Genomic DNA, 15564 nt, shown 5'->3' with positions numbered 1-15564 from the left:
GTAAATCTTTACGGGACTAGAAAGCCTCATCTTTCTTCTGTGGACCAGCTGGTAGTTTTGAACTGCTGACCCTGAGGTTAGCAGCCCAATTCATAACCAGTATGGACCGAGCAATATTTCTTTATGTTGTGCATAAGACTGCTAAGAATTGGAGCCTAGTCAATGTTCTCTAAGAACAAAAACATGACTATGGTAGGTTGTGAATTATTAGAGGTAGGAATGAAATGTTATTTAGCTTTAGATGTCCTCATTTCTTGACCAGTATCTGGAATAGGGTTAAAATATATGTTTAATCAATTAATATATGTTTGCTACTAGGAGCTCTGGTAGCGTAGTGGTTACGAATCGGGCTGCGAACCTTAAGGTCAGTGGTTCGAAACTACCCGCCGCTCCGCGGGAGAAAGATGAGGCTTTCTACTCCCGTAAAGATTTACACCCTCGGAAACCCTGTACAGGGTCGCTATGGGTCGGACCCGACTCGATGGCACTTAACAACAACAACAACAACTTGAAAAATGAATAACTTCATTAATGAAGACATGGGAAAGAGATGACTGAACATACATGATATATACACATACAAATAATATATAGTATATATTTATGATAATAAACATGTGCTAGACCCTCTTCTTGGAAGCATGTATAGTACTATTCATAAGAACATGTTTTTAGTTATCTACTGAAAGGGATTTTGGACCACTTCACAGGTAAGAACCCCAATGTTGCTATGTTGTTGTTAAATGCCGTTGCGTTAATTGCGGCCCATAGTGATCCTGTATAGGGTTTCCAAGGAACAGCTGGTGAGTTTGAACCGCCGACCTTGCAGTTCAAACGGCTTTGCAGTCTTGTGTATTAACCCACAGCGCCATACCAGGACTCCCATGTTGTTGTTAGCTGCCCTCTAATTCACTCTGTCGCATAGTGCTCCACATATGTTATAAAGAACACTACTCCAAGGTTTTTGTTGGTTGTAGTTTTAATGAAAGCAGATAGGCCTTTTCTTTAATGTTACCTCTGAATAGGTTCAGACTGCTAGCCTACAGACCAGCTGTTGCTGTTAAGTGCTGTTGGGTCAATTACAATTCATAGCAACTGTGTATAGGATTTTCAAGGCACAGTTGGTGGGTTTTAACAGGCAAACTTGTGGTTTGTACTCCACAGTGCCATCACACTATAATAGTGTGATGAAGAAGAAATAAAATATTTTCCTAAACGCTGATAATACAAGAAACGTTTTATTTATTTTATGAATAATGATTTTGGTTAAACCATATAAGTCTAACCCTCTTTTGGAAATTATACAAAGTTTGTATAGCACTGTAACTAAATACAATAAGCACTGACCTTTGAATCACAAGGTTTGCGGTTCAAGCTTCCAGCTACTCCATGGGAGAAAGATAAGGCTTTCTGCTCCTGCAAGTATTTTCCAAAAACCCTTAGAAACTCTACACAGGGTTGATGTGAGTCAGAAGGACTCTTCTCGAATGAACTTAACAACAACAGCATAGAATCAAGGATTAAGTAGACCTTTATTAAGGTTGATTGTTCTTGTTTTCTTGACTTGTTCCAGGATGGAATACAGATAAGAAATAGACCTTTGCTTTTATACATTCCTAAAATCTGTGATTGTTTATTATAGAAGAAACATCTAGTGAAAGCAGTCTAAGAGGCTAAGAATTTAAATTGTGAAAGATGGAACAATTAGACAAATGAAAATAATACTTGGTAGTATCTGGTTTTTTTAGTTGTTCGTCTTTACTGATTATATTAAAAGTCATGAACATATCCCCAAGGCAAGGATAAATATTAGACTGTACCCAAGCTCCATACCAATAGCTTCCCTATATAAAAACATGTAAGAATTGTTCCTTACTACACAGTGCCACTTGCCCTTCCACAGCATGAACTGGACTTTATACTTGTACAAGAAAATGGAATATCTGCATTCCCTTTCCCCCATGGCATGGCTAGAATGGCACAAGCTAGAACAAGTTACAATTTGTTACCTGGTATCATAAAGGATAGCTATTGATGTGACAGGTTTTCTTGGCCTTTACAACTCCAGGAGAGATGTATATTTCAAATATTGTGCATTGAAAATATACCAAGGGGCAGAAAACAAATCAGGAAAGTGTGGAAACATGGACAGCACAAGTTGCAAAATTAAACTGCTCATTACCCCTGTTGAGAGTTGTGATCTGTGTAAAATCACTCACGACAACAGCGAAGGGCTCATCTCAATATTCTCTATGGAGCCACCAGTACACATGGGGACCAGCCACAAAGACTGACATCAAGAAACAGTGAAGAGCAAAGTCTGTAGTCTTCAATCTGGCCAGTCAAAATTTTGAGAAACCAAGGTCTTGATTAGGTGTTGCAATATAGAGGAAATTTTTTAAATTTATTTTTTATCATAAATTTTAAATTTATGACAGAAATAGATCTCATTATCATCTTCACAAAAGCCTCAACAAAATTGTCTAGCACTTGTGCATTTTACTATGTACATTTTACCCTAAGGATTTAAAAATAAAGTTGAATCTGTAATAAAATAATTAGACTGGAACAATCACAAAACCAAAGAAAATGACAAAATGCCTAATTCAGATTACTCTTTTAAGAATGTCTCATTGTTACTAATATATTCTGTCTGCATCCTTTTGTATTCTAAAAATCTATGTTGAAAATGACTTTAAAGCTAGTTTCTGTGTAATTTTTCTAAGGTAGTTGAAGATAGAAACCCTGTTCTTTCTATGATATTGCTAAAGAGTTGGAGTTTACTTACGGCCTTTACCTTCCCAGTCACTATTATTAAATCACCTGTATTTGTAATTCTAATTTTTGTTATGCCAGATTTGAGGTTGCTTTCAACACCAAAACATTTTCTTTTAAATTACACCTCACTTTCAGCTATAGATTACCAGAAGTCCAAATTCATTTAGATTTTGATTATTTTATATCCCATCTATATTAAAATGACTTCAAGAATATTTTATTATGGGCTTCCTATATTACAGATTGGTAAGTACCGTCACATCGGTTCTAACTCAGTGACCTTGTATAGGGTTTCTGAGGAGCAGCTGGTGAGCTTGAACCATTGACCTTGCGGTTCAAAACAACCTTGCAGTCCAGCACATTAACGCACAGCACCACACCAAGATTCGATAGCACAGATAGTATTCCCAATTCTTTACAGTATTATATTATTTGTTAATCAAAAAATATTCTGGGTTCGATAGTAAGATAATAGACACATATATTTAAAAATAAAACAAAACAACTTGCCCATTATCACATGGCTAGTGAGTTACTCTGCACATATTGTCAGTTTGTCATAATTTATGGACTTGTGTGTTTTTGTGATGCTGGAAGATAGACCATTGGCATTTTAAATTCCAGCAGGTTTGCTCTTGGCGAACAGATTTCAGCAGAGTTTCCTAAGACCAAGAAGCTGCAATGGTAGACCACCTCTGAAAGGTTAGTCACTGGTAACACTATGAATAGTAGCAGACCACTGTCTGATCTCATGCTAGAAGATGACCCCTCAATATGAATGGCACTCAAAATACAAAGAGCTGGTTCCCCAAAGTAGAGTCAACCTTAATCATGTGGATGAGTAAAGCATAAAACATTTGTGACCTTTATCTGTTCATGCAGCACAAGTGAAAATGAGAAGAATCCACTGCAAACACCCATTAATAAACAGAACTTGGAATGTACAAGTATGGATCTAGTTAAATTAGAAGTCATTAGAAATGAAATCTAACACATAGAGATTAATATCCTATTCATTAGTGAGCAAAAGTGGACTGCATTTGCCCAATTTAATAGGACAATTGTGCTTTACTATGCCAGGAAAGACAAATTCAAGAGGAATGACATCACATTCATCTTCCAACAAAACATTTCAAAACCTATCTTGAAGTACAATGCTGTTTGTGACAGGATAATATCCATATACCTACAAGGAAAACTAGTTAAGATGATTGTCGTTCAAATTTACATACCAACTACTCTAGCCAATGATGAAGAAATTGAAAAATACAATCAACTTCTTCAAGGGGACCTGGTAGTGTAGTGGGCTATGTTTTGGACTGCTGACTGCAAGGAGAAGTAGTTTGAATCTATCAGCTCCCTGGGATGAAGATGCGGCTTTCTGCTTCAGTAAAGATATGCAGCTTTGGAAAACTTATACAGAGTCGCTATGACTAGGAACTGATCAACATTATACAACCATCACCACTACCACCAACATCTTCAGTCATAAATTGACTAAACCTGAAATCAAGATGAATTGAAACCTACAGGTTATTGGAATGTGAAAGTTGGAAACAACGAATACAGGATAGGAAATAGAAAAATATGACCTTGGTGATAGAAATGAAACCAGAGATCACACATGATAGTGTTTTGCAAGAACAATGACTTCTTCATTACAAAATAGTTCTTTATTAACTACATACACAGTGATTATACATGTGGACCTCACCAGACTACACATGGGTCAAATTGATTACATCTGTGGAAAGAGATGATGGAGAACTTCAATATATCAGCCCAAATAGGGCCCTGGGCTGACTGTGGAAGAGATCATCAATTGTTCATATGTAACTTCAGACTGAAGCTGAAGAAAATTAAAAGAAGACTATGAGAGCCAGAATATGACCTTGAGCATAATCCATCTGAATTTAGAGACAATCTCAAGAACAGATTTGACTCATTGAACACTCATGACTGAAGACCAGATGAGTTGTGGAATGACATCAAGACCATGGTAAATGAAGAGAGCAAAAAGTCATTAAAAAGAAAGGAAAGAAAGAAAAGACTAAACTAAATATTAGAAGATACTCTGAAAATTGCTCTTCAACATAGAGTAGCTAAAGTGACTGGAAGAAATGATTAAGTAAAAGCTGAAACAGAAAACTTCAAAGAACAGCTTGAGAAGAAAAAGTAAACTATTACAATGAAATGTGCAAAGATCTGGTGTTGGGAAAGCAAAAGGTAAGAATTTCTAGCATTTCTCAAGCTAAAAGAACTGAAGAAATAATACAAGCCTTGATTTGTAATATTTAAGAATTCTATGGGGAAAATGAGTTCCTGGTTTAGCACTGTATGATACACACTGCACTGCTAACTGCAAGGTCAGTGGTTCAAACCCACTAGCGCACCTCAGGAACCCACTATGCTGTTGTTATTAGTAAGAACTGACTCAATGACACTTAGCAACAACAATGTGGGCACAATATTGAATGATGCAAGAAGCATCAAAAGAAGATTTAAGTAATACACAGAGTTATTGTACTAAAAGGAATTGGTTAATGTTCAACCATTTCAACAGGTAGCATATGATTAAGAACCAATAGCATTGAGGGAAGAAGGTTAAACTGCACTGGAGGCATTAGTGAAAAGCAAGGCTTCAGGAATTGATGAGATACAAATTGAAATGTCTTAGCAAACTGATGCAGCACTGGAGTTGCTCATTCATCTATACCAAGAAACTTGGAAGATAGCTATCTGGCCAACTGATTGGAAGAGATTCACAATTGATGTTGTTATTTCTAAGTGTTGTTGAGTGGGTTCTGACTCATAGATCCGTATAGTTTCCAGGAAGCTGTTGCTGGAGTGAACCATTGTTCTTTCAGTTAGCCATCCAGTGTGTATCCTACAGCACCACACCAGGACTCCACTATTCCATGTGGAATTTTTAATTTATCCCTATTCAGTCATTTTCTCCTATTACTTTAGTCATATGTTTATTATAATTATTACCATATGGCATTTTAATTTCTTTAAAACTCAGTTATCAATCCAAAATGAATTTTAAATCCTTCAAAAGCAAAAACTGTATTAGAGATTCTGTAGCACAGAGACCATTACAGCTTGAGAGTTATAAGTAGGGCATGGACTTTAAAATAAAACAGGCATGGTATGAGTCCCAGGCATCAATCACTTTCTAGTTGTGTGATCTCAGCATTCTCATCTGTAAAATGAGGATAACAGTAGTGCCCCGTCATTGGATTGGTATTAAATTGATTAACTTAGATAATACATATAAAGTACTTAATGCACTATGCTTGAGGAAAAGCATTTGCTAAGTTAGTTTTGTTGTTAAGTGGTGTCGAGTAGGTTCTGATTCATAACAACCCTGTATAGAGTTTCCGAGGAGTAGCAGGCGAGTTTAAACTGCCAACCTTGTGGTTCAAACTGACTTTATGGCTGAGTGTTTATTATACAGCTATCAAGTTGGTTCTGACTCATACTGACCCTGTATAGTGTTTCTAAGTAGCAACTGGTGGGTTTGAACTTCTGAACTTGCAGTTATCAGTCCAGTATTACATATGTAGCTCCTACAGCACCACACCAGGATTCCATAGTTAGTTTTATTTTTACTACTGGAATAAATTTTAGGGAGTAGAAACCAAACACACACAGAATTTCCATAAAGTCCAATGCAGACAGAGATAAAAACATAGATATATATATAGCATGACACTTCTATAAGCCTGTCTAATAAACATTTTCCCGAGTTTCTCAGACTTACTGATTATCACCTAAGAGTATCTTTTACTCAAGAGTTAAAACAAAACAAAGCAAAAACACATGCAAAAACATGTACCATACCAAAGAAATCGTTTAATTCTAATTATCTAGACAAATAGTGACACTGAGCCCAATTTGTGAGGAATGAAGCTGGACCTGGAATGTTATATGTATCTTGCTAGGAAACAATGAGACAGGAAAGAATAAATAAAACCTGGGCATCAGAGCAGGCCTCTATCTCTAAGGTCCTTAAAAGGAACTTAAAACTTACCTAGATTAATGTTTGGCTTAGGATCACCTTGCATTTATGAACTATAATAAAATAGCTATGATTCTATTTCTCTCACTGTTCTTTCTTCCTGCTGAATCTCCCAGCTTCAAGCTCTCATCTTTTCTCACTTGGAGTCTTGTCAAGCCTTTTGATGTTGGGTCCCTGTGACTTATCTCCAGGGATTCTGCCATAGACCTCATTACAAGTACCTCATTCAAAACCAAATTCAATCAATCCTCTACCTCAAATCTCTTGACTACTCAATGTTTTCAGGTTTTTGCAAGACCCTTTTACTTTGTCATAAACCTGGTTCCAATTTACCTTTCTAGACTCCCCCAGATCTAACACTCATTGTTCCTCAAATAGGCCATTAAATTTCACAACCACATCTTTACTTAAGATACTTTCTTTTGTGAATGTTCTTCACTATCTCACAGAACTGATGTGCTCTATCAAAACATAAACTTTAAAAAATCTTTCATATTATCTCATCTCCTATTTGTAGTATATCATTTGCTCTGTCAAGACTCTACTGCTCTCTCTTTATTCCTGGGATCAACCTATGTCCATCACTGTGATCATATCTACCTTATTATAGGTTAATGAATTGCTTTTAAGTCTCTATGCCTGCTAACTAGTGAGCTCCTTAATACCAAACCAAAAATCCCAAAAAACAAACCAAACTAACTAAACACAAAATCAAATCCATTTTAAATTTGACTTGATTACTACTCATGAAGATCCTTAGCTCCTTACAAGTAGGAGTTAGGATTCATTCATCTTCACATACCTAAAATCTAGTACCCTTTGAGGTTTTTGTAAATATTTGTTGAATTACTAGAATAAAGGTGGATGTACAGCAGGGGTCAGACGAAAGAATGATCTTCTTTATCTCTTTGTTTGTAATTGCAAAAAAGGAATGGAAGCTGAGTATGAACTAAGGATTGAATCAATTTCCTGATAAGTTAATTTATATATATTTTCTAGCATATTTAAAGGGTAGTTTTAGGTCCATATATGTGTGAAAACTAGTTTAACATATTCAAATATATCCCAGAAAAAGTAAAAGCTACATTTAGTTTTATGACTCACAAACACTTTCCATAATTTAAAACTATAATCTAATATTCAAAATAGAATATTATCAAAAATAGGGAAGTTTTGTTACTGAAATGACAAAATTTCAATACAATTGTGATTTAAAACCATTAATAGGTACTCTAAAATGACCTCTACTAGGCCTAATATTAGGTTCCAATCAGGGTTACTGCCTATGACATTGAGTATTAAGGAAGGGTGCAAGATATGATTCAACGCTAATGCTCAAATGCACAATGCAAAGATAATTTCCATTGTGATGAGCATTGATAGTTACAAGTTGTTGTTCTTAAATTCCATCGAGTAGGTTCCAACTCATACTAACACTGTATAGAGTTTCTGAGGAGTGGGTTTGTACTGCCAACCTTGTAGTTAGCAGTCCAGAGCTTATCTTACAGTGCCACACCAGGATTTCTCATTTAAATTTGGGGACACAAAATATTGTCTTCTTTCACCAATGCTAGAATTGGCAAATCAGCTACTAAATATAAATCATCATTTTAAATTGCACGATGATAGAGTCTAAAAACAGATGTCTCTGTACTTCGTTAATAAAAAAGCTACTCTATTATCAAATGTATTTTTATTAGACAGTTCCACGAGCTTCCTTGGTTTTGTTTCTAGACAATCTAGCAGTCTGTGGTGCACACACTTGTCAGTGAATGAAGCAAAGGTTAAGTGTGTATGACACAGATGAGCCCCAAGATTAAGTATACACTATGAAATGCATATGGATGTTCATGATTTGAACCAATGGACTATTGCCTGAAATGATGTCACATGGAGTGCAGTGGTAAGTGGAAGGTTAAACCTACTTGCATCTCGGCTCATTAAACGCAGTTAAAGTGCAAATCCCCTCATTCTGACAGTAGTGATCACAAGGGTTCGCTTTCTGGTCACAGCGCTGACTTTTAAACCCCACAGAGCATCTGTAGAATTTCAGTAAAATACAGCTAAATAAAGCATCTGACTTTTTTTTTCTTGGCAAATGTTTCAAATTTATTTCATACAGTAACGATAACATGTATAAAAATATAAAAATTCTCCCAGGTGTGCTCCTTCTTTCTCATAGACACTCATCACATGCTACTTTTAAAATGTAGAGAACAGGATGCCAACTAGGATCATATAGGAAAGTCTTGCTTTAGGTTGAACAGCAAAAAAAGAAAACTGAAAAAAATGGTCACACAAGGTGAATGGTTTTATTTCAAATTGCCAATTTTAGATAATCAAGGAATTGGAAAGTGATAATAATGAAATCCCAGATTTTCTCAGGTGCAAAGACTCTCCAATAGTTTCTAAAGGTGTTCAAAATACCAGATTCAATTAATATATTCCTGAGGAGTCAGATCTTAATAGTTTTCTATAATATATCACACTCTAAACCTGATACAAACATCAACAATCATACATTTGGAAAGATATCTCAAGTTCATTTTTCAAAGAATATAAGAACCAAAGCATTCATAAAAGGTTTCTGAGTTTCACATATTTGAACAAGGACATAGAATTTGAACAATTTTCCCTTCATTTCAAATCAAAGATCTATGAATGTCTGAAATGAATATGATGCCAAGAATCAAATGTGCTCTTTCTCAGAAAATCACTAGCAAATTGAAGGAGGAGATTCTGTAGCACATGAGCCAATGAAGGGACGATACTTGATCAGAGATGCCCATGAAACACTCATTTAAAATGAATTACTAACTATGAAAATAATTATGAAAAGAAAGAAATACAACAGGGATTCCACATCTATGCCAAGTCCTATCAATAAATGTTCATAGTGCAATGAGGTACTCACAGACATGCAGGTATGTTTGTCTCAGGATCCAGCTGGCATGTACCACCATTGTAACAGTAGCCATCACATAACTGACAGCTAGAAGCAATTTTTCCATTGGTGCAACTGCAGCAACAAAGAAAAAAGAATCCCATCATAACCAGAATCATTATTTTTGAAACCTGACAAAACCCTCAGCAGCAGAAACTATTCATCATAAAGGAGTAATGGCATAGCTGGTTAAGAGCAAAATTTCAGGAAGACAAGTTCCCTGGAGCAAATAAATAAATAAATAAGTAAACAGAATGATGACAGATGGAATTTTTCTTTTTATAATTTTCAAATTTACAATCCATTTGCTTAATTAAAAATCATGTAGGCAGATATACAAGTATGTGTGGTTAAAAAAAATACAATTTAATGTCTCACTTAAACTTAAGGGAAACATTAGCTTCAGTATTTTGTCCTCTTTTAATGTAACTAGGATTTGGTGGACATGTTAGTTATGGATCACATGATCAAATACTCTAAAAGTAAAAAGCTTCAGCTACTCCTCCAAAAATAGATAATCTGGTCCAAGGAAATGTTATTAAGTTTAGACTCTGCATTTTGTAACAAAATATAAAATTATTCTTTAATCATTTTTATCCACACTGTTTCTCTTCAAACACACAATTAATGTCAAACTTTTTATTGTAACAGAAAAGAAACATAGACTCATTCACTGTAAAACTTAAGCTAAAATAGAATCCTGGTGTGGCACTGTATCACAAGTATTGGACAGAAAAGTTTGTTTGAACCACAAGGTGGGTGGCTCAAATATACCAGTCACTCCTTGGAAACTTATACAGGGTCACATGACTTGGAACCGACTTGACAGCACTTAGCAACAACAACAATGTTAGAGAAGCAATGTGTACTATGGCAACAAAGTGATGAACGTGGTTTTCTAGAAAAACTACTTATTTTAATTTTACAGTCACATATCATTATATGTCTGGGATAAGAATAAACAATATTGACTAATTGTTACTAAAATTATGGTAAATTTAACAATAATAGTAAGAAATATGTTTCTGATGTGCAATGTTTAGAACATAAACAAATAAAAAGTTGTGCTGTCATGTTAGACAGTGAAACCATTGTGGGAAAAGAGAAACATGCATCGACATTCCAAATTATTGAAATAACTCCTGTATAGGAAATAAGAGAGTAGAATTATACAAGCCTCAATACAAATCAGAAATAAAACAGATAATGCCAGTAATTCTGATTATGTAATCATGTTGGTACTGGGTGGAATGAAATAATTAATGATATCACAATAAATCTGGACATAACCGTGACAGAGAAATCAGTTTGCAATACCACTGATCATTTTGCTAGTCTTCAAGATGTCTGTCTATGGTAGTATATTCATCATTGAATAATTACCAATGACAAATAAGATGCAGATTGGCAATTCTATAATTCACTTTATTCTGTGCTTATTTATTTGACTTCATATGGGAGGTAGAACTACTGAAAATGCATTTAGATATTTATCACTTTCCAAGGGAGTTTAATTTGAAAGACATCTTTAAAAGACTGGCTTTATAGCCACATTTTATTTTGAGATAATATAGAACAATTAATAAACTATATATTAGGCATAAGGAAAATGATCTAGAGTTTTCAAGATTTAGCAGAAAATGTCACATCCTTTGTAACTCATGTTCTTGTTAGCAGCAGTCAATGGTGACCCCATGTGTGTCAGACCAGAACAGTGTTCCACAGGGCTTTCATGACTGTGATCGTTTAGAAGAAGATCAACAGGTCTTTTTTCCAAGGTACCTCTGGGTGGGTTCAAACCACTAACCTTCCTTTAGTTTTGCTGAGCGCTTAAACTTTTACACTTCCCAGGGACTCATATGGGGACTTATTAGGATGCTAGTGAGTCAAGTAGACATTCAGTAGAATTGGTATCTATTATGCTAAACAGATATTGGTACTTTTTCTTGCCCTCCATCCTAAACATCCATGAATATCCAGAGAAAAGAGTCATGTGGGTTCACATTCCATTAAAGAAGCAAAATAAAGAGTATAACTATATATCATATATTGGCTTTCAAGAGATAAAAAAATAAATTCTAATTATCTGTTGCTGTTAGACTTTTGCTTCCATCAGTTATAAAAGATATCACTTCTTTTTCCTTCAAAGGTGTTGTTTGAACCCAAAATTGAAGACAAAAGTTTGTAGACACTTCAAATGTAAAGTACAAATTATACAAATCATGATACATTAAAGAGTTAGTTTTATAATTTTTAATGAAAGGTTTAATAATTTTATTTTATAAAAGGAGTATGTAATACAAACACACAATACATGTAATACACCACTTTCTACAACTTAATCACCATTTATTTAATGCACTTGAAGAACTCCCATAACAAGTGATATAGCTGGGGCATTCAAAATTATGATCAAGATTGTATTCATCAATATTTACTTAGATTTCCAGAAGTAAGAAGAATACATAATTATCTATGTTTTAAAGATTATCATACTGATTATGCTTGACAGAATAGCTATTCTAAGTGATAGCTCAATGCCTGTGCATTAGAAATATAACATAGTATTTACAATCACAAGTATACATGGTGGTTTGAATTTTTATAACAAAATAAAAAATATTTAATTCTGTTGTAATTTCACTTTAAGTATTGGTTCTTTACCTATGAAACGGAAATCCCAACATCACTACAAATATTACTTTAATGCTAAGATAGAAGGTGTAATACAAATTAATATTAATTTTAATTAATCTTTTAGGAATACACCAGGTTGCCTATGTGTATTAACATTTTTAAATGTTTTATCGCTAATCTAAACAAGCAAGTATAATTGCACTGTGACTTTCATAATCATCAACTACTCATTACTGATAAATATGCTGTTCAATGCCATCTAGTTGACTTTGACTCATAGTGACCCTATGCACAAGAGAATGAAATACTGCCCGAACCAGAACCATCCTCACAATTGTTGTTACATTTGATTACACTGTTGCTGCCAATGTGACAATATATCTTGTTGTTGAACTTCCTTTTTTTCGCTGACCTTTCACTTTACCCAGCATAGTGTCCTTCTACAGAGAATGGTTCCTTGTGATAACATGTCTTAGATAAAGTCTTACAACCATTGCTTCTAATGAGCATTCTGACTGCCCTTAGTCCAAAACAGATTGGTTTGTTCTTTTAGGAGTCCATGGTATTTTTAATATTCTTCTCCAACACCATAATTCAAATGCATCAATTGTTCTATGTTCTACCTTAGTCATCATCCTGCTTTCACATGTATATTAGGTTATTGAATATATCAGGGCTTTGGTCAGGTGCATCTTAGTCCTCAAAGTGATTTCTTTGTGCAGCAAATTTGCCTAGTGCAATAAATCATTTGATTTCTTGACTGCTGCTTCCATGAGTGCTGATTGTGGATCTAAGCAAAATGAAGTCTTGGACAACTTCAATCTTTTCTCTTTTGTCATGATGTTATTTATTGGTCCAGTTGTAAGGATTTTTTTCTTGACATTGAGTTGCATTCCATAATGAAGACTAAACTGTAGTCTTTGATCTTCATCAGTAAGTATTTTACATCCTATTCACTTTTAGCAACAAAGGCTGTATCATTTGGATATCATATGTTGTTAATAAATCTTCCTCTAAGCCATATCCTATGTTCTTCTTCATACAACCCAGTTTCTTGGATGATATGCTCACATGCATATTGAATAAATATGGTGGAAAGATAAAACTCTAGCACACACCTTTCCTGATTTTAAACCATTCAGTATCTTCTTGCTCTGTTCAGTTTACTTTTTCTTGGTCTATGTACAGGTTCCACATGAGTACAATTAAGTGTTTTGGAATACCCATTCTTTGAAATGTTATCCAAAGTTCATGATTCACACAATAAAAAGCCTTTGCATGGGCAATAAAGCACAATCATTCTGGTATTTTCTGCTTTCAGCCAAGATCCCTCTGACATCAGCCATGATATCCCTCATTCCCTACTGTTCTTTTGAATCCAGGTTGAATTTCTGGCAATTCCCTATCAAGTTACTGTTGCAACAGTGTTCAAATTATCTTCATCAAAATGTACTTGCATGTGATATTAATGATATTGTTTGATGATTTCCACATTCCACTGGGTTACCTATCTTTTGAATGGCCACAAATATGTATCTTTTTCAATCAGGTAAATGTCTTCCAAATTTCTTGGCATAGACGAGTGAGGGCCTCCAGTACTGGTTCAATTTGTTGAAAGATTTCAGTTTGTATTCTGTCAGTTTCTGGAGATATTTTTTTACCCCTTCATGGTTAAGCTTGGATTTCTTCCTTTAGTAGCCTTGGCTCTAGGTCATATGCTACATCTCGAAATGGTTGAATATCAAGCATTTCTGTTTGACTCTGTGTGTTTCTTCCATCTTCTTTTGATGCTTTCTGCATCATTCAATATTTTGCCTATCATTGTTGTTAAGTGCCACCAAGTCAGTTCCAACCCATAGTGATCTTTCTGAGGAGTGGCTGGTGAATTTGAATCGCTGATTTTGCGGTTCAAGCTGACTTTGCAGTCCAGCACATTAATCCACAGTGCCATAGCAGGACTTCCATTTTGCCCACAGTATCCTTCAATACTTCAATTTGAGGCTTGATATTTTTTCTTCAGTTCCCTCATCTTGAGAAATACTGAGTGTATTCTTCCCTTTTGGTTTTCTAACTTCGTATCTTTGCACATTTCACTGTAATTCTTGACTTTGTCTTCTCAAGCTGCCCATTAAAAGTTACTGTTTTACTCTTTAACTTCCACATTTCCTCCATTCATTTTAGCTTCTCTATGCTTAAGAAAAGGTTGTTTCAGTCTTCTGACACCTATTTTGTCTTTTATTTCTTTCCTATCTTTTTAATGATTTTTTTGTTTTTTTTTCTTGATGTCATTCTACAACTCTTATAATCTTTGGTCATTAGTATCGAATCCATCAAATCGGTTGTTACTATTAAGTGCCAAAGAATCGGCTCTGACTCACAGTGACCCTTTGTAGGGTTTCTGAGGTTGTAAATCTTTTGTGAAAGCAGAATGACTCAGCTTTCCCTTGTGGAGCGACTGGTGAGTTTGAACTGTCAACCTTGTTGTTCACAGTCCAGTGCTTATGCTACAGATCCACTGTGCTCTCCAGTTCTGTTACTGAGATGGTCTCTAAATTCATGTGGAATATATTCAAGGTCATATTTTGGCTTTCATGGACTTGTTTCAATTTTCTTCAGCTTCAGCCTGAACTTGCATAGGAACTATTGATGGTCTGTTCCACAGTCAGCCCTTGGTCTTCTTTTAGCTGATGATATTGAACTTCTCTACCATCTCATCCCCGAAATATAATCAGTTTTATTCCTGTGTATTTCATCTGGTGAGGTCCATGCATATAATCCTTTTAGTGTTATTTTTTAAAAGGATTTGCTATTTATAAATCACTGGTTTTACAAAATTTGATAATGCAATCTCCAGCATCATTTGTATCACCAAGGCCATATTTTACAGCTACTGATACTTCTTTTTTATTTCCAACTTTCACATTCAAATCCCTGTAATTATTTATCAAAGAACCTTGATTACATGTTTGATCAATACAGACTGAAGAAGTTGGTAGAATTCCTCAATTTCATCATCACTGCCTTTAGTGTTTGATGCATAGATCTGAATAATAGTGATATTAACTGGTCTTTATAGGTATATGTATATTATCCTACCACAGACAGCTTTGTACTTCAAGCTAGATCTTGAAATGTTCTTTTTGACAATGAATCAAATACCATTCTTCTGCAATTTGTTGCT

At 34.9% G+C, this 15564-nt stretch overlaps 1 protein-coding gene across 1 annotated transcript in view; it reads right to left on the bottom strand.

Moving 5' to 3' along the window:
• The window catches only part of LRP1B (low density lipoprotein receptor-related protein 1B), a 2342762-nt gene that overhangs the window by 33465 nt on the left and 2293733 nt on the right, over window positions 1-15564 (bottom strand). Inside the window, exon 86 of the mRNA XM_006834597.1 lies at window positions 9717-9821. Within this exon, the coding sequence (XP_006834660.1) occupies window positions 9717-9821 (105 nt within the window). The remainder of the gene's footprint in view (window positions 1-9716; window positions 9822-15564) is intronic.

This window comes from Chrysochloris asiatica, unplaced genomic scaffold (assembly GCF_000296735.1).
Source record: "Chrysochloris asiatica unplaced genomic scaffold, ChrAsi1.0 scaffold00012, whole genome shotgun sequence".
Classification (NCBI taxonomy): domain Eukaryota; kingdom Metazoa; phylum Chordata; class Mammalia; order Afrosoricida; family Chrysochloridae; genus Chrysochloris; species Chrysochloris asiatica.
Note: the sequence above shows the minus strand (reverse complement) of the source record. Positions and strands in the feature narration are given on the sequence as shown.